The sequence below is a fragment of the Pollicipes pollicipes genome, unplaced genomic scaffold (assembly GCF_011947565.3).
Source record: "Pollicipes pollicipes isolate AB1234 unplaced genomic scaffold, Ppol_2.1 Scaffold_6686;HRSCAF=7923_pilon_pilon_pilon, whole genome shotgun sequence".
Classification (NCBI taxonomy): domain Eukaryota; kingdom Metazoa; phylum Arthropoda; class Thecostraca; order Pollicipedomorpha; family Pollicipedidae; genus Pollicipes; species Pollicipes pollicipes.
In genome coordinates this window covers 31,591,976-31,615,955 of record NW_023596921.1, presented here as the reverse complement: position 1 = coordinate 31,615,955, position 23,980 = coordinate 31,591,976, and the positions used below count along the sequence as shown (strand labels likewise).

The following is a 23,980-nucleotide window of genomic DNA, read 5'->3' as shown; positions in this document are numbered from 1 at the left end:
ATCCCAGCTAGGCGAAACCAAAAGCTTAAACCGCCGGCGCCATTCCAGGGATCTGGCAACACTCCATGACTGACGTCATAGCCAACTGCAGCGCCGCCTGGCAGCCGCCGCCCTGCCACCTGGCGGCGGAGGCTGGAGGCGGTGGTCAGGCGCCGCGCCGACTCGTGGAGAGCGCCGTGCCGACCGCCCCGGCGCCACTAGCGCCGCTCGGCGGCGACGAGCCCGCACTACAGACGGGCTACGACGCCTGCTACCATGCTGCAACGGGACTTAGTCCGCCGCCAGGCCTGGCCCCAATGCTCTGTCAGGAGGCAGGGACCGAAGGTGAGCAGCGCACGGCCAGAGACAGCCGCGACTCCATCCGGCTATACTCGGTAGGCTCTGTCAGCTGGGCAGGACTTAAGCCTGGCGCATGTATGGCTCGGTTACAATTTCACCGCACTCATTCACCTTTACTCTTGCACCCCCGTGGCACCCAGTGCATCCACAGTACCTGCATGCATCAGCTATGCGTGACCTTAGGAGCCCCCTGGAAGGAGCCCTGTCGGAGCGAACCCAGATGCCTGTGCATTAGACGCAACTAGTTCTGAAGTTTCACTAGGACTATGTTTTTGAAAGTTGTTCCAAAGGCAAGGCACTCCTTTTGCGCCGCTGTAATGCTCTGACGCCTGCCGCCCGGTGGCCCATCGCTGGCAGTCGGCGGGCACGCACCGGCAGCGTCGACAGCTGGACTGCGCGACGGCGGCGCCCGAGCTGCGCCTGCAGCCACCGCCTCGGCTGCGCTCGCACAGCACCCCGCTGACACTGCGCTGGCCTGCGCGACAACTACGAGCTGCGCGAAGGCGTCTGCATCCCGCGCAGTGTGCTTTTCCAGCACTACACCGTCTGCTGCTACGAGAACGGCATGGTGCCTGTCAACGCCGCCAGCTTTGGCAAGGTAAAGCGGCCAGCGGGGTCATAGCTGGACGGATATATATATATATATATATATATATATATATAAAATATATATATATATATATATATATATATATATAAGCCATATGTGTGGAGGTGACGTGTGACCCAAAGGACACTAATAATTGAAATCCGCTTCCCACCATAGTGATTCGTCTTAAGCAACTCGCCACTTGCTGCGAGGACTGCCCCGCCAGGGCGCGTGGGTAAAAGCGACCCATCGTACAACAGAGCACTGCGGCACAGCCTATGGCCGACGGATATTGTGTTGATGCCGCGAAGGGCGTTCCGTTGCCCGTTCGGAGCAGCGGTCAACTAAGCGCGTGCTCCGGTTGGAGCAGCGGCGAGGACCTGACTGCGCCGGCTTCCGCCGCCACAGATTGTGCGCCAGGAGTACCCACGTCTCACGACACGACGGCTGGGCACGCGCGGTAAATCGCGCTACCACTACTACGGCCTTGCCGTCGCCTGCTCGTCACGCTTCTACAGTCCGCTGTACGCCAAACAACACGCCGGGTAAGCAGCAAGCACGGCTGGGCCTCCTGTAGCTTGCCGTGCCAGGGGCGCAGTCGTAGGAAGGGCTGGGGGGCTCCTCCTTAGGCCCGGATTTTTCGCTTTTTTCGTCATAGATTGCTTCCGACAGAAAGGTAATGATATGTACCCCGCCAAGTTCCGAGCCCTCCCTTAAGGACATCCTGGCTGCGCCCCTGTGCAGCGTGACAGCGACCGACAGATGCCGGTGAAAAATGTGAGAAATTGGAGTGCCCGACCGGGCATCCTCAAACTTGCCCGGCACAACAGATATTGGACGTCATGCCCCGTGTCAACGGGTACACCCGTGACCAGAACAGACAAGGAAATGCGCTCAGTAGCGCTGTGACGTTGATTTATGTCTTTAGGTAACGTTTAAGTCATCACGCGCCTCAACTTGCCCAGTCGACGTCGTTACTTAGCGTGAAGTAAGTTAGAATAGTGCTGCTCAACAGAGGCTTACTTTGTACATGAATTTTGCACGCGCAAATTCGTTTAGTACGAATATGCCAATTTGCATGTTACAATTATGTAGTAAAATGAAGATTATATAGCGGACTACGATATGCAATGCCACAATAACGGTATCCCTGATAACCAATGATGCATTCCGTCCCACTGCTGGAAAATGCAAGATAAGCGCGCGGATGCGCATCACACATATTTTCATACGATTATCATACACACACAGTCTATCAAGTGCATGTAGCGTCTATTTGCGGGCAGACTTAAGGAAGGATTTGACTTGGAGAAATTGAGAGCATAAGCGATGATAAGCAGTCATAGAATTTGTTGGCGATGTAATGCTATTGGACAAAGGGCATATCTGGTGCCTGGGATTTTTTGTTTACCGCCGTGCAAACTATTGAGGAAGAAAACAATAGTCCCCGAGGCGAACAAACGATTACTGATAAGCCTGGATGTCCTTTAATTCAAACAAACCATTAACACTTTGTTCCTTTCCATTGGACTAGCGCGGGCCTTCTTGTCTCCAAGAGTCGATAAACTTTATTATCCGGCGTCCGTCTGTAAATATGAATTAACATATTTCTATCACCATTATATGGTCTGTCCCCCACTGTTCCAGAGCAAGGCCACAGAGTGCCGCAATCCCACTTTCCATTTCTTTGCAGCATGAAGGTGAAAAAGAGATCGACGAAAACTTTCAGCGAGGAGGTAAGCATGAGTGTCATCTTTGTAGAGCGCTGTGAGTGAACTGATATCCAAGAATGCATTCCGGTATTCGTCACGCTGTCCACCACCAGCCGTCTATAAACACAGGCATGAGTAACGCAGCCTTCCGATTCTTGAGCATGCAACAAATAAATGTACTTTCCGAGTTGAGAACATTATGTTTTTGCACCTTGCCGAAGCTCTAGATGATTCGATTCGTAATGTTAATGTCATCTCATATTACTACATTTAACTGCGACGAATATGGCACGTGTAGCTGTAGCATGCAGAAATGCGATGCTGTGCTGGTAATACGTTAGATGCTATAATATGCTGCGGTGCACCATGCGATGCACGCAGTGTTAGCACGCACTTTAGGATTCCGCCATACTTAATGTGACTGAGTCGTAAGTTTAAGTGCTTGGACTTACCCAATCCAGCACTTGGCTGTGATTCTTTTAAAGTCGCCCAAAATTTACGTTTCCAAGAAGCAGTTGTTCAGTCGAACATGTCCCAAATGTTTGAAATGTTTCCAATTTTGTGCTTTGTCTTCCGCCCAGCGCTATCAACAAAACAATCCCATAATGAAAGTAGGCAGCACTATTGCGTACCACAGGGCTAGGACCGAGAGCAAAACTTCTCAGAACTATTGACGCGTAAATAAAATCCATTCGGCAGGGATAAAGATACGGAACGAATATGGAAGTATGCTGCAGACTGGGCTAATCCCCCAATCATTTGCCATTTTGCCCTTGTTAGAAGCTTTGCGTGACGGTACATTTTTAAGAAATGCGTAATGAAGGGGTAACGTTGTTATTCTATAGGGTGGCTACCAATGACACTGAGAGTTCCTACCGTCTGCATTTGATATGTTAAACATTGCTTGAAGACAAATAAAAGTCGATTGACTTTCATCGCCTATGTTTACCGACCCCACTGCGGCCCACCCAACCTCCATGGTGCAGCTGTGGCCTTTATGGTGCAGTCATGGCCTCACTGGTGCGGTCGTGGTTTCCGCGGCTATAGTCGTCTGTCTCCATGTGCACCATGGAGGGAGCCGTGGCCTCCATGGGGCAGTCGTGACCTCCATGGTGCAGTCATGGCCTCCACGGTGGAGTTGTGACCCATGGTACATTCGTGGGCTCCATGGTGCAGTCGTGGCCTCCATGGTGCGGTCGTGGCCGCCATGGTGCAGTCGTGGCCTCCATGGTGCAGTTGTGGCCTCGATGGTGCAGTTGTGGCCTCGATGGTGCAGTTGTGGCCTCGATGGTGCAGTTTGTGGCCTCTATGGTGCAATTGTGGCCTCGATGGCGCAGTTGTGGCCTCTATGGTGCAGTTGTGGCCCTCGATGGTGCAGTCGTGGCCTTTATGGTGCAGTCGTCAGCCTGTGACTCGCGGGCTTAAGACCCTCGGCGTGGCCGTCCAACAGAAGCCGGCGCCGCGTCCAGCCCGGGTGGCGCTGCCCGAGTTCCCGTCGGTCAGCAGGATCGCCTGGCGCGAGCCGGCTGTGCAGCGGGCTACACTGCACCGCTTCCTCGTCATGTACCGTACCCACTGTCAGCGCCTGCTCGACCTGGTGGCTGCCGGCGACTACGGCGACGTAAGGGCGACTGCATATATAATAATAACACACGTAACGTCAGCGGGCTGTTGGAATGGCACACCAAAGTACATACACACTCGATCGGAGGAAGCTCATAAAGCGGTCCTTGGTCTGACCTGACAAACATGCTGTTACTTAACGAGGCTGTTAGCAGAAGCTGAGAGAGGGCTACAAATGAGCAACTGAATTTCATGAAGAGTTGCGTTTTCAAAAATCATGTTAATGTGATTAACTGCGTGCGGAACATCAACATGTTTAAAGCGTTTCCATGTGGTTCGTCATACATGTAAAACGTTACTACATCGCCATGAAGCGGACACGTTACTAACCAGCAGTGCCTTAGCTTTCTTACCCCGTCACTAACTCACCGCAGACGCCTATACATGTTTGCACCTAACCTGTAACTGAGCTACCAGGAGCACCAGCCCATAGAATTCGCAGTCCTGGCTCATCCGATGCAAGGCAACTGAGCCAGAGCAGGCACGGCTCGGCCGCGAAACACTGTCCTGCGGTGTCCTGCCCAAACCGCTGCCCTGTCAGCTGTCACACGGGCCTGTCCCCCCCCCCCTCCCCACCCGCAGCCTCGCTGGCCGGCCTCTGACAGGCGCCTGCCTGCCCCGGGCAGGTGCAGGGCACGGTGACGCTCTTCTGGCAGGGCATGCCGCAGCACGTGCGCGGCCTGCTGCGTCACGACGCCATGGTGCAGGTGGTGGCCAGCTGCGACGGCATCCTGTACGACACGCTGACCGAGCTGCTGCTGCCGTCCGATAGTCTGGTCAGTCAGCCGGCAGAGCCGCGCTCTGCCCTCAGGCGTGGGGCCGACGCGTCAGGGAGGCGGGGATGCCCTCCAAGTGCGGGACAGTGAGAGGAAGAGAGGTAGGGTTGGTGGTGGCTTAGTTGGGGCGAGTCTGGGACAGAGGAACGGAGGTCACCACTTTTTCACAGACGGGAAGGGGGGGGGGGCGACGAAGGAGGAGTAGAGAGAGGGGTAGATATTCACGTGGAAGAGGCGGCGCAATTCACTGAATCTGACTGCCCGAACGGCTGAGCAGGCATTTTAGTGTACCTACACCAGTCAGTGTGTAACAAAATCAGCGTGTACAAAGTGCGTGGAACAGCTGCTGACCCACGGGCTGCAGCGGGAGCTCCGGCGGTGTCCAAGATGTCGGGCTTTGCCAGTTCTGTGAGCGTGAGCCTTTGCTTTGTGCAGCGGGGATTGCAAGGTGTATCAGGCAGCACTGCGTTCCAGCCGTCGGTGGAGCGGTCTCTGGAGGCGGCCGCGTTCGGTCTGCAGCTGCACGGCTGGCTGGCCGCCTGTCTCGCGCACACTCCGTCCCAGCTGCAGCAGGCCAAACTGGACGGTGAGGTGTGGACGGCGCCCCAAGGTGTGAGCTCGCACCAGGGGACCACGCCGGCTGGTGGGCCCGCAGCGCCGCCTCTCGGCACGGCCGCGGCGCAGCACGTGTAGAAAAAACTAGGATGACAGCTTAACCCCCTTTGTTGGCGAGGAGGGGGGTGATAACCGTAAACTTCTGGAGATCGCAGTGGACTAAATATTTATTTAGAGAATTGGTATGCATGCAGTTGCAGAGAGATGGTATGTATGCACGTGGTTAAGCTAGAAAATAGTTTAACATGTTTTATTTACATTGGCGTAGATTTTTCTCTGGCTAGATTATTTGGATGAAGGATTTAAACTTTGCCTACCATCGGGGCGTGAATGCACAAAATATACGTTCTGTTAGCTGCCGTGGGAAATGTTGAAGGTTTTTTATCCACTTGGCTGTATTCAGCTGACAATATTTAAAGCGCATTACCTCCAAAGCGAGGGTGCCGCGCTAGGCTGCAATGCTATTACTGAAAGCGTTTGTGCACAGCTGCGAAGGGACCGATCTACCGTGCTATACGGCCCCGGTCTGCATTATCTCCTCGCTATAGTGATAGTATCAATTTTGCTAACATCTATTCCGCATCAATGGATAAAATAGGCTATGTATATTGCATAGCACCATGCATGAATGTCTTCTGTCACGACTCTTTCCCAATTCTCTTCACGCTCTGCAGTCTGAAGAGTCCTGCTGTTTGCTTAAGGCATTTTTCACCGCAAGCTCCTGGCACGGCCGACCGATAAACGTAACGTCGCTACACTTGGCGATTGGCTGACTGTCGTGATGATCCTGCTCTGTGGCTAGCAGACATTCATCATGCTGATCATCGTCGAGTCGTTCATTGATGGGAAGCAAAACACTAGCACCCCTATCTCTGGACCTTCATATGGCGCCCTGTATATCACGCCGCAAAATGCTCCCGCTATGCGATGGAATTGGTCGTCGGCCAGTCGGGTCCGTCCCTCTCCGACCACTTTCACTGATCATGTGCTATACAATGTGCAGTGTCGAGCATGCGACGCCGAGTCTGTCAGCTTTCTATACAGTGTCTGATAACCACCACGCCCGGTCCGGAGAGCCGCCACGCCCGGTCTGGAGAGCCACCACCCCCCGGTTCGGAGAGCCGCACGCCCGGTCCGGACGAGCCGCACGCCCGGTCCGGAGAGCCACCACGCCCGGTCCGGAGATCCACCACGCCCGGTCGGCCTCACAGTCTGGCGTGCGTGGTGCTGCCCGCAGGCTGGGCGCAGGTGCTGCAGCGGGGTGCCGGCGCCGTGTCAGGCGCAGGCTGACGTGCGTACGCCGTCCGCAGGGTGCGCGGAGATGGCGCAGGTGCTGCAGCGGCTGCCGGCGCTGTGTCAGGCGCAGCACGCCTGTCTGTCCCTGCTGCGGGACGGGCCAACGCTGGCTCGCCTACAGGCGGACTGGCGAGCGGTCGACCTGTTCAAGGTGGTGCAGCTGACGCTGGCCGAGGCACCGCACGCCGACTTCCACTGTCTCACCAACGGTGCGAGCTGGTCTGGTGACGCTGTGAACAGACCTGCGCTGCCTGATTGGCCAGGAGAGGCAGGGGTGTTTTTTGGGTGCTCAGGTGGCGTGGGGAGCCAATTATTACCGTCCTATTGATCAGGCTGCTCGTAGGGCGGACCATAATCCCTGGGTGATCGCGCGGCAAGTCGGAACAGAGTTGTCCTGTCGGGATGGGCAAATTACATAAGCACTAGATCTACACTCGCTCACTTGTGGTACTTGTTAAGTTCGCGCGCACAAGCATGAGTTCCCGACTTTTCACCGACACAGCGGTATGCTCGGTATGCGGGGGATACATATACACTGCATGACCTACGCAGGATGTTTCAGACACGAATCCGTATCGCCTGATAAGTAAGATGTTTTGGGGAGTGTGCATTTAACCATTACAATCACGTCCTCGTCGACAATTCTCACCAAATTTGGCGATCTTCCCGCAACAAACCGCACAACGTGATGCCTTTCAGCCGTGCTGGAGTTTGAGGGTCTCCTGCTGGGGTCTGCTGACCTCACGGCGCTCAGAGGGTTTCATGGACAGGCTGCTCAAGTCGTTTCCTCAGAGTCGCGGCGGCTGCGTCAGCGCCGAGGCTGAGGACCCACGCCCAGCTCCAGCACACGGTCCACCGTGTCTACCTCACCTGGAGCACCTTCTGCGGCGAGCTGCTGCGCAGGATGTCTCACAGTGGTGAGTATAGTCACTCACTAGCTGCTGCGCAGGATGTCTAACAGTGGTGAGTATAGCCACTCACCAGCTGCTGCGCAGGATTTCTCACAATGGTGAGTATACCCACTAACCACCTGCTGCGCAGGACGTCTGACAGTGGTGAGTATAGCCACTCACCAGCTGCGGCGCAGGATTACCCCGCAGGGTGCATAAAGTCAGATACTGCGCCCGATGCCTCGCGCTGTTGCATTCACTAGCTGGGGCGCGAGATGTTCCGCAATATGTGTATGACTTTGAGGTACGCAGATGTCCCGCAGCAGCGCGTGTGACCAGCTGCGCGGCGAACATTGTCCCACGTGTGCTGTGTATAACCAGCTGCACGGCGAACATTGTCCACGGTACTGTGTATAACCGGCTGCACGGCGAACATTGTCCCGCGGTGTTGTGTATAACCAGCTGCGCGCGAACAGTCCCGCGGTGCTGTGTATAACCAGCTGCACGGCGAACATTGTCCCACGGTGTTGTGTATAACCAGCTGCACCGCGAACATGTCCCCGGTGCGTGTATAACCGGCTGCACGGCGAACATTGTCCCACGGTGTTGTATAACCAGCTGCACGGCGAAATTGTCCCACGGTACTGTGTATAACCAGGCTGCACGGCGAACGTTGTCCCACGGTGCTGTGTATAACCAGCTGCACGGCGAACATTGTCCCACGGTACTGTGTATAACCAGCTGCAAGGCGAACATTGTCCAACGGTGATGTGTATAACCAGCTGCACGGCGAACGTTGTCCCACGGTACTGTGTATAACCAGGCTGCACGGCGAACGTTGTCCCACGGTGCTGTGTATAACCAGCTGCACGGTGAACATTGTCCCGCGGTACTGTGTATAACCAGCTGCACGGCGAACATTGTCCCACGGTGTTGTGTATAACCAGCTGCACGGCGAACATTGTCCCACGGTGCTGTGTATAACCAGCTGCACGGCGAACATTGTCCCGCGGTACTGTGTATAACCAGCTGCACGGCGAACATTGTCCCACGGTGTTGTGTATAACCAGCTGCACCGCGAACATTGTCCCACGGTGCTGTGTATAACCAGCTGCACCGCGAACATTGTCCCACGGTGTTGTGTATAACCAGCTGCACGGCGAACATTGTCCCGCGGTGCTGTGTATAACCAGTGACCGAGCAGGCCATCCTAGAGGGGTGCATACGGCGGGCTTCCGAGCAGAACGTCACACAGCGACGCGTACAGTTAGGCCCTGCGCTGGATGTGCCGGAAATGAGTGCGTGATGATGTTCAAGAGGCGGCCGGCACGGAGCAGGAGCTACCCGATCATGATAAACAGAGCAATTTCCGGCGTTCTGGAAATACAACGACGAACTACTCACTACGTGCCACAGAATGACGCATTCATCTGATCACAAAATCTCGTAAAGTCGTCGCAGACCTGAAGAAATACGAACATTGCTAAGCTTAATTGCATCGAACGCACAAAGCAATCTATGGATCATTGCGCACGTTTATATTGCGACATTTGCATGGCGAAGACGCCAGTTTTGCAGTTGACTCATCTAAGCCAGCTTCTAACGGAGCAGATGCGTCAGTCTTCGGTGTCTTGGAGGGACTTCCATTCTTTGTCGAATAGGCTTGAGTACGAAAATCGTGGGAGTCGTGGATGCGCTCAGATATTTGGGTGCATGACGTGGCTCCGACCTACGCATCGGTGCTAACTCACCCATGTTCACTTGCGGTGCGCATGCGCACTTGCAAATATGCACATTTGATGATCCATGTATGTACTTATCCACCTGACGTTTCAATCTCAGAACACCGAAAATTGCCTCGCGTATCCTGACAGGGGGTTCATGCTCCGTGTCTAAGCCCACACATACCCACCCGAATATCTTTGTGTGAAAGTAAGCATCACGTACTAAAAGCAAACTGCTTGCACCTTTCAGATTGTTTTGACGAGGTGGTACTTACTAGCATTCACGCCGACCAGGCCAGCAATTTTGTTCATAAAATACTCCGTCCGGTAGCCGGTTGAATATCCTTTGCTCGGTGGCGGGTGGGGTCAGTTTCCCTCCTGAGATCTCAAAAAGTAAGATAGTTAGAAACACCAAATTCACTGAGTTTATTGGTTTTTACGTAAGGTCACTTGTGTCAAAATTCTAGGTTGCTAAGTTAATGATCTTAGGGTCAAATAAGATCAAACAAGATCAGACTCTGGCTTGGCATCTCAGGTGCCTTCAGACCTCCTCATGCCACCTTTGTGAAGACAAATACCTGTTGTAATCAAAAGGTTGATTATATTCAATTAAGGTCAGTGACCTTGCTTAACCTAAACGAGGTCAAGATGACTAAGTACGATTCGAGATTGTTCCCATTTTGCCATTCAAATAAGAGTCAGGGATTACGCTAGAAGATGTCTTCTTAAAAAAAAAAAAAAAATGTTGTCCTAGGTCACTTTAGGTCAGTAACTTATTCTGACCCGTAAAAAGTGCATGTGAAATGTCTGCTGTGGTCCCTGTCATTACTAAATTCGAAATGAGCGCCAGAAACTACCCGACCCCGTAAATCAAGCTCTCGAGTAAAAAAGCAGGGTAGTGTTGACCACGGTCTGATCTTCACACCTGACTGAAGGCCAATGCAGTTGATTGTTATTGTAAATTCCAATTGGTTTACTGCCTAAGAAGCTATCCCAGATATGCATGGCTTCGTCTAGCACTCCGTTGTTGCACTACATCAACGATCCCCTAGAAATGCCCTTTGCTGACAGCCATGAACCTGACTTTGACCTGCCATAGGTCAGCGACCTTACTCGGTGCATCTAATTTTTTCATCAAACGATCTGCTGTACAATTATGTTCAGCTATGGCAGAGTTGGATCACGGCTATACGCGTGGTTCGGAAATTATTTTGGAAAGAGGGGGTAATAGAATATTTCCAAACCCAGTGCGTGTTAATGGCTACAATGCAAGCGGAACGAAAAGACTCAAAATGTTCCACCTGATTCAACAAGGCTACAGGCATCGGACTGACTTCCCGCCACCAAGACCACAGGCATTGGGACTGACTTCCCGCCACCAAGACCACAGACATTGGGACTGACTTCCCGCCTCCTGACTTTCTCCTGCTTCCCGCTGTGCAACCAATATTTCCAGCAGCAGTCACCCGCAGATATGGACTCAATTAGGACAGCTGGCAGTGACTGCAGCGTACGGTGGTGTGCCTCAGGTGCTGGCCGTACCCTGCACATCTTCCCCCCTTCCCAACCTCAGGCGTGCGGTGGTGTGCCTCAGGTGCCGGCCGTACCCTGCACATCTGCCCCCCTTCCCAACCTCAGGCGTGGCGGTGGTGTGCCTCAGGTGCCGGCCGTACCCTGCACATCTGCCCCCCTTCCCAACCCCAGGCGTGCGGTGGTGTGCCTCAGGTGCTGGCCGTACCCTGCACATCTGCCCCCCTTCCCGACCTCAGGCGTGCGGTGGTGTGCCTCAGGTGCTGGCCGTACCCTGCACATCTGCCCCCCTTCCCAACCTCAGGCGTGCGGCGGTGTGCCTCAGGTGCCGGCCGTACCCTGCACATCTGCACCCCCTTCCCGACCTCAGGCGTGCGGTGGTGTGCCTCAGGTGCCGGCCGTACCCTGCACATCTGCCCCCCTTCCCGACCTCAGGCGTGCGGTGGTATGCCTCAGGTGCCGGCCGTACCCTGCACATCTGCCCCCCTTCCCAACCTCAGGCGTGCGGCGGTGTGCCTCAGGTGCCGGCCATACCCTGCACATCTGCCCCCCTTCCCAACCTCAGGCGTGCGGTGGTGTGCCTCAGGTGCCGGCCGTACCCTGCACATCTGCCCCCTTCCAACCTCAGGCGTGCGGTGGTGTGCCTCAGGTGCCGGCCGTACCCTGCACATCTGCCCCCCTTCCCGACCTCAGGCGTGCGGTGGTGTGCCTCAGGTGCCGGCCGTACCCTGCACATCTGCCCCCCTTCCAACCTCAGGCGTGCGGCGGGTGTGCCTCAGGTTGCCGGCCATACCCTGCACATCTGCCCCCCTTCCCAACCTCAAGGCGTGCGGTGGTGTGCCTCAGGTTGCCGGCCGTACCCTGCACATCTGCCCCCTTCCCAACCTCAGGCGTGCGGGTGGTGTGGCCTCAGGTGCCGGCCGTACCCTGCACATCTGCCCCCCTTCCCGACCTCAGGCGTGCGGTGGTGTGGCTCAGGTGCCGGCCGTACCCTGCACATCTGCCCCCCTTCCCGACCTCAGGCGTGCGGTGGTGTGGCCTCAGGTGCCGGCCATACCCTGCACGCCTGGCTGACGCAGTAAACGCCCAGTATCGGCTGCACGTGCTGTGCCTTCAGAGAGGTGCCGCCGGCCGGCTGGCCGCCCTCAACTCTTCGGACCAGAGCACCAGCGACGGCAGCTGTGAGCAGGCGCTACGCCGCGCCGGTCCGGCCCGATGTGGGGGTGGTGGGACCGCACAGTGAGGGTGGGATGTTTGGGTGCTATGGGCTTGGAGTGTGGACAGGTGCGCATGGATTTTGTTACCTTCGTTGAGTCCATAGAAGAATTGTGGGAAGGAATGATAACTGATGTACGTTCTTAACGCGTTCCAAGGCATATCGTGTGTCTCGAAACCACTCACTGTTGCCCATTACACAAACACGGTTTCGCGAAATGTCAGAACAACCTTTTGATCGTCTGATAAAAAAAAATATTCCGAATGGTATGCATGGGTGGCTTCGGATTCAGAGTACCTGCTAAGCGTAGCTCGTTGCGTGTACCCCGAGCCCACCACCCAAGCGTGCCGTCCAGTTCAACAGAAAACTTCGCCTCCGCCCTTTCGCCAGACAGGAACGCGGAGGGTTTTACGTGCCGCACAATGCTGCGACACGGCCGCCTCGGGTCTGGGCTGACCCTCGTTGGCCAGTTGCCAGCTGACCTTTCCATTTCAGTTGTGTCAGACAATGCGCCCACTCTGGGACTCGTACCCAGTGCCACTGGATTACGAGTCCAGCACCTTTCCCCTAGACCGCAGAGGCGGCAAATGAATTCTGATAAATTACCGGTTTGAAGAGGCTGGTCATAACGCCTTTGTTTGTTTTCCGTGTTCTAAAACAACCAACAAATTGTGATCCTAAGAGCATCTGACCAATCCCAACAACCCAGTGGTACGAAAGGACCACTCTGCATTGTCTTCGGCCATGCGGTCTCCCGAAAAAAGGACGGGTAAACGTATTTCTCAAATAACTTTCGAAAATACTCATGTGGGCTACAGATCTCTAAAGCCCGTCGGCTGATCATTTGGATATCTTCTACGTAACTGCCATCGACATTGCGTCAAGTCATAGAATTATCAGTAACAACTCACAGTACAGTTTTACTACTACAGGTAGTGCTTCACATTTCCCTCCCTCATTTTGAACTGTTTTAAATCATTCATCGACAAAACCTGCTGTTCGCCAGTCAGAGTCGGTCGTGCCATGCCAAGCCGCACCCTTTGCGATTATAAAAAGGTCACGTGAGGTCATCTGATAACTGGCCAACTAAACCGATCCCTAACGCCCATTTGCGACCAACAAGTCGGTATAACTGACACGCCTCAAGGCCTACGGCTAACTGCTGTAGCCCATGGAGGCTGGACGAGCAGCAAGAATGTCCAACAAGATGACTTGATCTTCACCTTCGTCAACCCGATCTGACCTGAGCCTAATCTTCGCATTTGCTGTCATTTATGGCGTGATTCTTGAGTGCAAATATAAGCGCTTTAGAGGGACAGATGCAAAGCTAACGAGCGCTAGATAATCCTGGAGGCCTCGGGGATTTTGGTTGTTTTGAAGAAATTTTACACGATCTGCGACGTCACCAGACGAGCGACTGGCGTCAGCTCGGTACTTCTTGGGCGAGCATGAACAAAGTCGTCGATTGCTGCTCGAGGTTTTTCCGATCTGTCAATAAGATTTCGAGATGGCTTTGATGACTTTTAACCCCCCAAGTCATACTCCGAGCAGTGTCTGGTTCAACTCCCGAAAGACCATAAAAGCCGTCGCTGAGAATCATGGCTTACCTTACACTTCGGTGGTGTCTACAGACAGTTTTTTCTGAGCATCAGTTAGGACTTAAACGACACCATTTTCTCACGCTGCTTGCCCCCTGCCCCTCCCCCTCCACCTCTTTCAGGTGCTGTGACATGGTTAGATTCTTCGTGGGTTGGGCTCGATTAATTCATTTTACACTACGAAGAGTGCTCTCAATTTCTCCAGCGCTCTAACCAGCCCTCGATGTCTTTCAGACGTTGACAGCGAGGACAGCACACAGAGGTCACCAGCTGGAGAGATGCTCAGCGACTATTTGAGTCCTGCAGGCGAGGACGTCAAGCATATGCCACCGCCCGATGCAACACTGATGGATAATGAGTGGCCGATACTCAAGCCATGCGGCACGCTGTCTTAATAGCACACTGAGCGGTAATGGTCTTGATTTGACTTCTTATACCTATTTCACGTTTTTTCCTGTTTTCTGTCCTGAGTTTTGCATCTGGCTAGGTCATCGTCGGGTGATATACAATATAATGAATGATGCGTTATGTGAAGTTTGTTAAAACGTAAAGCGGCTTAATTACGCAGGCTTAAGCCGTTCTTCATAACGGTAGGTGTCCTCACCGTGACATCTAATTTAATCAACTTGGGCCGTTTTCCTACGACTTGGCATCAGCGACATCTTTTCCCTGAGCAGCTGCTTAGCTCCCACGCTTCGACTACTTCGTGTTGGCATCTCTATGCCGCAATCATTGAGATACAACCAAGGAATACATAATAAAACAGACGCGTTCCCTAATGATGCACTGCAAACTTTCTTAGCAGTGCATGAACAATAACCTATCAACCGTCGGCATTCTATTTTGAACTCTTGGCTTCTCATTTTACCTGAAATGACATAGTCTATAACCAGAATAAATCTGGAAGAACAGTGATGACATATTTTGCTACGTCTTGTTTTGAAACGGAAGTTATCCTTTGTGAGAGTCGGCTTTTGGACGGAAAGTCGTCAGACGTGAACTAAGCAAGCATTCAATGACCAGTTGAAAGAATGCTCTGTCATGCAGTCTTGTAGTTGAGGTTTCTGCACGTCAAATGCGTAAACGGTATCCACGATTCGAACAATGATACTCTAGAGTTAGGTGCCATACTTACGCGTGACTCCTGATTACGCATAGACACAGGAACTATGTTTATTGATGCCACGGTTGTTTTATTGTTCACTTGACTCACAACTGTTCCTATGACTCGCATTTTTTGTGAAACACGTGATACTCAGTCGTGTACATGTACATGATGTGAGGGCAAAATAGGACCAGTTCGATTGCGTCTTATTGCTTTTACTTTGTACCTCGAATGAAAATGTTCGACGCCAAATGCATGACCTGGCGCTTCTCTTGCCTCCTGGAAACGTGACGTGACAACTTCCAGTAGCACAAACTGGATGCACATAGTGACATTCTTGCTCGTCAATGGTGTTGCATTCAACGAGTCAATTCTGCTAAACGTCCCAAACAGCTAACGTGTAGACTGTTGGGGAAATGCATCTAAACATGGGGACAATCGCTCCCAGTTTTGCAAATACCATTCTACCTGGCATGAAATGCCTGCAGGTTGGCCACTTACCATGGCGGACCAACCGGGAAGCTGTCCACATTGGTATCTTACACTGCAATGTTAGATTGCTCATGGACTGATGTTTTCAATATACCAGACACCATAAGTGATTCTAAAACAGGAATACTTTTGGAACACCGTGTCTTCTTATCTTTAAAACCTAATAAGTACGATAATGATGGCAGAAGTCGGTCCAGTGTTATTCTGTCACGCTGATTTCACGGATGCTAATGTGACAATGGGTTGCAGGGAATTGGGTGGAAGGTCGGTCAGGGTGACGACAGTTAGGTCAGATTAGATTAGGTCAGGTAAAGTTAGGTTAGGTCGGTCAGGTCAGGTTAGGTTAGGTTAGGTTAGCTTAGGTCAGGTTAGGTTAGGTTAAGCTAGGTTAGGTTTATCTAGGTTAGGTTAGGCTAGGTTAGGTCAGGTTAGGTTAGGTTAGGTTAGGTTAGGTCAGGCCAGGTCAGGTTCAATTCTGTTTATTTCCCACTCCTCCTGAAATGCCGTTTCCGCGGAGGAACTGCAGGCAGATTGCACCATCGTAACAATCGGGCCAGCGGGTCGGGAGTGTTGTGTCTCTGGAGTGTTTGGAAATAACCTACAGTAATTATTAAAGTTTGAAAGTAAGAGTGTAGATGTACCTGCGTCATGACTATCTACAACATTTATCGTCTTAAAAAGACGATTTATGTACAACGCTTTTTTGCAACATGCAATACCTATGTATGCCTATATTGCTAATGGTTCTGATCGCCCGTTTAAAACCAAATACTCCCACCGAGTTGTGGGGTGCTCGCTGTCAAATTGATGCATTGGTGTTGAAAAATAAGTCTTAACACGCGCTTGGGCGGGAGTTAAATTACCCCGGATGTTTTTCCGGAATGGTTTCCGAACGGCGCGGTGAAACCGCGTCACATTTTGCATGGCTGTGGAAAATTGAAGAGCGGATCGTTAAGCATAAAAATTTAGATGTACCTTGTAAGGTTGCTGACCTATGGCAGGTCAAAGACAGGCCATGGTTTCGGCGAAGGCAATTTCTAGGAATCGTTCATTCTGATGCGACAATGGAGTCTTAGACGAAGCCACATCTGTGAGATGCTTGCTTAAGCAACACAAATACTGAATGAGCAAATTACGTTGACCTAAGTTCAGGTATGAAGGTTAGACCAAGGTCAAAACAAACCTGTTTTATTGCTCTAGGGCTTGCTATATGGAATTGTTGCTGGTGCTCCTTTCGAATTTACTGAGAGCAAAAAATGCATCATACATCTCCCATGGCCTTTTTAGAGGTGAGAAAAGGTCATTGGCCTGAAATGACCCAGGTCAACATTTGTTTTTAGAAACGTATTGCCAAGCGTTATCTTTGTCGCCTATTCAAGTGCAAAACTCAGAGAAGCCTTGTATGACATTGGTCACCATGATCTTCAAAAGTTCAAATAAGGTCACTGAACTTAAATGAGCATGTGAGCTTTTGCCTAGAAGCAATTATCTAGGTTCTGGGGCACTTTGGAGACCAATCTGGAATTTTGTCTTTTTGACCTTATTTGACCAGAAGGTCAAAAAAGACCTAGAAACTTAAAACGTCGACCTAAGTGAGCTCACGCACACCCTGTGAATTAGCCAACACACCCTGTGAATTTGGTGTCTCTAGCTTTCTTAGTTCCCGAGATCTCGGTGGGGAAGGGGGGTGAAATTGCCCCCCCCCCACCCGAGCGAAGGGTATCCAGTGGGCCACACAGGCACGTGTTAACATGGTTGTCTCATCAGGAGGCTAAACAACTTGCGCGTCGTCCATGGACTGATTGGATACAACCTCCACGACCAGGTTGTCGCGGAGAGTAGTAAGGGAACGGAATAGCGTTTGTACAATCAGAAACGATCGGTGTACTTGTTTTGGACCAGATTCCCAAAACCTTAGGGCCCAAGAGGTGGATGCGCACCCGCTTAAAACAGCGAGTTTATTCGTTCGTGTGCGCGGCGCGTTTTAGTCTTTTTTTGTTGTCTTTTCAGGGCATGTGTACATTCCATGCCTAGGAAACTAGTGGAGATAAGATAGCGGGCACTCGAACTGTTCGTGTTTATGATGCATTTTCCCAACAGCGCACACATGAGCTGTTTTGGGCTTGTAGCACGACTGGCTTATTGTTGGATCTAACGACGATCATTACAAGACGATCACTTTTTGGTAGCTCATCTAACGCAGTTTTCTGCTTACCATATCTGATGGTAGGGCATGGCCGCACGTTCTAAACACGGCGTTTCCGGTCACAAATAAAGCGAATTGGAAACGACGTATCGCCATTTTCCCCAAGTCGCGTACGCCATTGTCACCATTGGTTCACAGCCAGGACGCTGGGCGCCACAGACGTGGTCGCGTAAAAAAATAAACCTTATTGCCCTGGTAAGGTGTGGGGAGGTCACTGCGACCCCTCCCGAGATCGGTATGGGATATCTATCCAGTATGTGGGGTAATCGCGCCCACATTCGCGGTAGGTTATGAGGCATCCATTGCATGTGTTTTGACACCCTAGATGCGTTCCTGCCTCTTCTGGTTCGGAGCAGCGGCGATTTTTGAGGAACACTGCTCGGCGATCTACGGCCGGCAGGGGGCGATGGTCGGCAACAGATGACGTCCGGGCTGCCTTTGTTACATTTAGGGATATTGATATCATCTTATGCTTATAACACACACAAATGTACATCGTTGCGCTCGGAATTAAACAAGGATTAAGTCTATTTAGATTTGTGTCACCATGAGGCATGGACTCTTATGTACGATGCTATAAAGCCAAGGTGTGATTTTCTGGAAAATTTGACCTCTGACCTAACATAACGGGTCAATTTTAAATTTAACAGCGTAACAACTAATACCAATCGCGATATCTAGTGACGAACAATACACTGATGTTTCCTGCTCGGCTCTATTCTCATTAGCTTGGAAACACCAGTGGGCTCGCATCGACCGCCTATCAATTCACGTTATGGAAAAGGACGAATCTGACCAACGGTTGAAAACGTGGCAGCTTCCAAGCGTACTTCCACATCCACATGTACGGCTTCCACAAGTAATACTCTTGAACTTGTGCCTAAATGGTAGCACTGCGTAAATATGTCACTTTATCCTAACTTAATTATGGCCTGAGGTCTCGACTATCACGCTAGCGTATTTGGTGAGTTGGGTGTGAACATCGTGTGATAGAGCATTTTTGTAACGGTATTTGCAGATTGTTGACTTGGAAGTTGTTATATTGAGATAACGATAAAAAAAATGCCAGGAGGTACTGGTTAAGCGATGAAATTGTGGTAAATAACAAATGCGTTGAAGATCCTCAATTTTTTTAGTTGTGCACATCTTCAAGGGTGTTCTAGTGCTCTGTCACACACTATTTTATTACTATTTCATGTTTTCCATTCACAACACAATGCGGGAACAGTTTTACCAATACTTGATTTCTGCAGATACGTTCGGGCCTGCACCTGCGCAACAACACACGAAATGATACGCAGACCGCATGATGGGTAAATGCAAATGTAGACCAAGCCCTTGTAATGTCACTCTTGAATGTGATCACGGCTCGTAATATTGAGTACCGTCAACATAATCGTGCTTTAGCAATACAGGTTCGGTAAACCAGCACCTTCTGGTGTATTGATGGTCGTTGACTCTGCATAATAATTTTGAACTCATAATGCCTAAAAACATTAAGAGCTGAAGGCATTTCCTTCTTATATATTTACCTACCTCATGACACAAACTAACGTCATCAGGGCTCTTCATCTTAAGAGTACTCTTGACGTATTTTTTACTAGCGTACAAGCGTTTACGAACCACATATCTTCACTTCATGACACGATGCAGGAACACTTCCGCCGCAAACTATTTTCTGCAGATGCGTTGGGGCTTGTACAGTGCAACCGCATATGAAAAATGCAGGAACTCTATGTCGATTAACTGCAAATGCAGACATACCCTCATGGTGTCCCCTATTCGTCCGTCTGCACCAGCCATCATTGAAGACACTTACAAAATGCCCATAAACATAAGTATTGATGCAATGCTGAGGCGGGCACACAATCTAAAAACTGAAGCACTGCTTGCAGCTTCGTTGACAGTGCGTGATGAAACTCGTTGTTGATGATAAAACTCGACGCTGCGTTGTGCTCAAATTTGACTGATCTTTATCTTTTTGCTGTCGCCAGTTTCACGCTGCCAGGATTGTTAGTGCGACGACTCCAGCAACCCCGGACTAATATTTCAAGAAACACATCTGCCGGTGCGCACGCCACCGTACCCATGGGAAAGAGCGCCCACCCGCCGCCACTGCGGAGCACCATCCCAGCTGACTGCTGGTGGGCTTCAGAGAACAGGGTGATAGTGTGGCGGATGTCAGAGAACGGAGTGATGGTGCGACGGTTCTCAGAGAACGGAGTGATGGTGCGGCGGTTCTCAGAGAGCGGAGTGATGGTGTGGCGGTTCTCAGAGAAAGGAGTGATGGTGTAACTGTTCTCAGAGAACGGAGTGATGGTGTGACGATTCTCAGAGAACGGAGTGATGGTGTGGCGGTTCTCAGAGAACGGAGTGATGGTGTGGCGGTTCTCAGAAAACGGAGTGATGGTGTGACTGCTTTCAGAGAACGGAGTGATGGCGTGGCGGATCTCCGAGAGCGGAGTGATAGTGCGTGGTGAAACGTAAATTATCAGCCTACAGCGGCATGAGCGATTCGCTAACCAAGATTGACCTGTGCCAGATTGCCGATGCTCGTAATCCGTCAGTCATTGTAGACCCGTCACAAGCGCGGACGTGTTCGCTGAGACAGAGGCGAAATCTCCCGGCAAACTCGAGGAAAGCGCTGAGCGTTGAGAGAATGCCGCGGCTTCCGTCATAGCTTCTTTGCTGGAGAAACTTCCTGAACCTTGGTGACCCGTTGCTTTTATGACGCATTGTATGCAGCTCATGATGTGCAACGTGAACAGCTTTGGTTCAATGAGACTGCTGCTCTCTCTCCTCATAGGTCAAGTTACCGTATTTGCAAGTATTTGACTCATATTCGCTGGTATTCGGACGGTAAAGTTATACCAGCAAGGTCATATATGAGCTCACTGGCAGCATTTCAACTTGTGTAAGCTACTACAAGAGCTCTCGTCGTACCAGGATCACTTAACCGCACAATAAAGATTTGGTACCAGGCGGCCAGCAAATCAGCTGAGCTATGAACACAATGAAGTCCTGCAGTCTCCACCGTAGCTGTGTGTTCTATGCTTAGCTGCCTAAGGCAGTGTCACTCGATTCGAATTTCGGATCATACACAACCGCTTAACCCTATGGGGACATATATGGAGGCCAGCTTGCAGCCAAAGCGGCACGGGGTCAGCTGCAATGTGAGGATGCCGTGCTATTTTATTAAGTGGCTTGAACAACCCATCTCAGCTGTGATTTTTAGTTTCACGACAGGAAAAACTGCACCAGATTTACAGCTGCGTTTCTTCGAGCGTTTGACCGTTTACGGTCGACGTATGGCAGATTCTGCCCTAAGTCGTCCGTGCACACTGTTGGCAATATATTTTTTTTCTGGCCGCCTTTGTTTATAGGAGCGCATGCACACTCCCGTTGTCTGCGGTAACAGCATGAGGACGGCGACAGCGCTGATTTGGGCTGCAGTCAGCCATGGGCGAAGCCATTGGGGGAATGGAGGAGGGGGGGGGGGGGGTACTCCCCGACAATTTTAGGTATCCCGACTTTTGTCTCCCTTCGTCCATTTCGCGCGTGGAATGCATGCTTTTGAATTTTCCCGTTCCAAAATACACTTTTCGGGTCAGGTTTCCCCCAAGATTCCGCACCTCTAATCCAAATAAATCCCCCCCCCCATCTCAGAGATGTGGCTATGCCCATGCAGTGAACAACCACTGTCCGTATTGACATCGGCCGCCGGCCTGCTGATGCTCTCTGTCAGTATCGAACATCGGCCACCGGCCTGCTGATGCATTGATGCAGTGTCGGTATCGAACATCGGCCGCCGGCCTGCTGATGCATTGATACACTGTCGGTATCGAACATCGGCCGCCGGCCTGCTGATGCACTGTCAGTATCGAACATCGGCCACCGGCCTGCTAATGCACTGATGCACTGTCGGTATCGAACATCGGCCACCGACCTGCTGATGCATTGATACACTGTCGGTATCGAACATCGGCCGCCGGCCTGCTGATGGCACTGTCGGTATCGAACATCGGCCACCGACCTGCTGATGCATTGATACACTGTCGGTATCGAACATCGGCCGCCGGCTGCTGATGCACTGTCGGTATCGAACATCGGCCTCCGGCCTACTGATGCACTGTCAGTACCAAACAACCGGCCACCGGCTTGCTGATGCATTAATGCACTGTCTGTATCGAACATCGGCCACCGGCCTGCTGATGCATTGCTACACTGTCGTTATAGAACATCGGCCACCGGCCTGCTGATGCATTGATGCACTGTCGGTATCGAACATCGGCCGCCGGCCTGCTGATGCACTGTCAGTATCGAACATCGGCCCCCGGCCTGCTGATGCATTGATGCACTGTCGGTATTGAACATCGGCCACCAGCCTGCTGATGCATTGATACACTGTCGGTATCGATCATCGCCACCGGCCTGCTGATGCATTGATGCACTGTCGGTATCGAACATCGGCCGCCAGCCTGCTGATGCACTGTCGGTGTCGAATATCGGCCGCCGGGCCTGCTGATGCACTGTCCGTATCGAACGCTGGTGTGGGGTCGGCTGTGGGAAATGGTGCCGTGGCCACCTATATTTTTTGAAGTACATACTAAAACAAAAGTTGGGATTTAGATATGCAGCAATGACGAAAAAGTAACAACCGGCCGGCATCATTCACCGGAGCTACAAAGAAACAAAGCGAGAATGCTCACGCATGTCTGTCCCCTGCACTCATTACGAAACAAGGGAGTCCATAAATGTACATCTTATTTATAACAATTGACACGTACATCATACAAATCATAGTCTTACAGGGTGTAACAAATTACAAACACGAGAGACCAAGACAGTTTCATCTGCAAGATGTAGTAATCCGTGAAAACCAGTGGCCGACACACAGCTCAATCAAACCCCACCGCTCGAACTCATATGGCGAGAGCGTAACGATACGTGGTTTAAATCAGTACTAGCTGTTTCCGTAACGGTGTGGTATGGCCATTAAGCGCAAGAAATCCGCATGAGAATGCCCAGCACATGAAGATCAATGGCACATTAATTCACACAGGGCTCGAGTTGCTGCGGCGTTAAACAGCACAAATAATTGATATTCCAACTGATATGATGTTCCACATCAGTCAACGGATACGACACTGCTTGCTTGAAGTTCATACTCCCGGGCCACCGCTTGCATCCGGAAATCGCCAACGTGTCCGCAAAGGGCCTGCGTGGAGCTGATCACCGGCGAGATGGGATGGTACCAGTCGTCCGTGCCCCTGTCCCCGGCCTCACTTCGACTGCCGTCCTCACTGGAGCACGAGCATCACAGTGACTGGCGGCGGCGGTGGAGTGGCGGTGGGCGGCGGCGGTGCGTCACCGCGGAGCTCACACAACCGCGCCGCTGACACCGCTCAGCCTGACTTCCAGCGAGCGGCGGTTCTGGCAGATGCTGGTGCACGAGTCGCTGCGGTACAGGCCGGCGCCCTCTCGCGCCGACAGCCATGCCTCCACCGCGTGGTACAGGTACAGGAACTCCCGCTGCCGGCAGCGATCGCCGCCGTTACCATGGGAACGGCCGGGGACTGCGGCTGCCGCCGACTCCGGAACCCGACGGCACGGCAACGCGTCCTGGCAAGGCTGCTCCCGCGGCGCGCTCGAGATTTTCTGACAGAGACCAAAGCTAGCCGGCTGCTCCAAATGTATCTGGGACCTCTTCATGATCACCTTCACAACGCATATTGTCCGCAGATTGTACTGTGCGAAGTTTGCTTTGACGTCAAACGTCATTACGGACCTTTATAGACGATCTTATTTGACGTACGATATCAAGATGTGGCGCTTATGTCAAGCTAAATTCTATTTCATTTCACATTCAAATTCTATTGTAAATTTAATCAATCCTAAATTAAACACTGCCAGTTAGTTCCTTTCTCGTTTGAGAACAAATCGTGCTAGCCAATAAAACGAGGCATATATATATATATATATATATATATATATATATATATGCCTCGTATGCCTATCATTCTATCGTATATATGCCTCATAACACTGTGTCGTTAACGATGTGAGACGTGTCGGGTTTGAAACCTATCTTACCTCGCCTTGCTTTGGATAGAAGCATAACAATCGGAGGAGAAGCAATGCATTTCGGGGCGGAGCCAGCATTCCAATGTAAATGCTGCTTGATTTCATTCATGCTGTCGAAATGCTCGACTTCAAGCCCGATTACTGACCATCCTTGGCAAGAGGCAATGCGGTAAAGCCTACCTAAA

The 23,980-nt window shown here is 51.7% G+C and overlaps 1 protein-coding gene and 1 long non-coding RNA gene across 2 annotated transcripts; both read left to right on the top strand.

Moving 5' to 3' along the window:
* The first annotated feature begins 296 nt into the window (after positions 1 to 296).
* LOC119108183 (transcription factor RFX4-like) lies at positions 297 to 12,176 on the top strand. The gene is made up of 9 exons (XM_037231760.1): positions 297 to 374; positions 833 to 937; positions 1,337 to 1,473; positions 2,622 to 2,664; positions 4,091 to 4,261; positions 4,890 to 5,039; positions 5,475 to 5,625; positions 6,965 to 7,159; positions 12,139 to 12,176. The coding sequence occupies exons 1-9, from the start codon at positions 297 to 299 to the stop codon at positions 12,174 to 12,176; spliced, it is 1,068 nt and encodes a 355-aa protein (XP_037087655.1).
* A 9-nt stretch (positions 12,177 to 12,185) lies between these two features.
* On the top strand, positions 12,186 to 20,137 carry LOC119108734 (uncharacterized). Its single transcript, XR_005095346.1, has 3 exons — positions 12,186 to 12,275; positions 14,143 to 14,317; positions 19,706 to 20,137. It is a non-coding gene; the product is annotated as an uncharacterized LOC119108734 (long non-coding RNA).
* Positions 20,138 to 23,980: the final 3,843 nt, after the last annotated feature.

Bases quoted from the DNA above. Each gene is read 5' to 3' on its own strand.
- LOC119108183 (XM_037231760.1), top strand. From the start codon at position 297: ATGCTCTGTCAGGAGGCAGGGACCGAAGGTGAGCAGCGCACGGCCAGA. The intron at 375-832 runs GTAGGCTCTGTC...GACAACTACGAG, and splicing joins ACTCCATCCGGCTATACTCG to CTGCGCGAAGGCGTCTGCAT. The intron at 7,160-12,138 runs GTGCGAGCTGGT...GTGTGGCCTCAG, and splicing joins CTTCCACTGTCTCACCAACG to GTGCCGGCCATACCCTGCAC.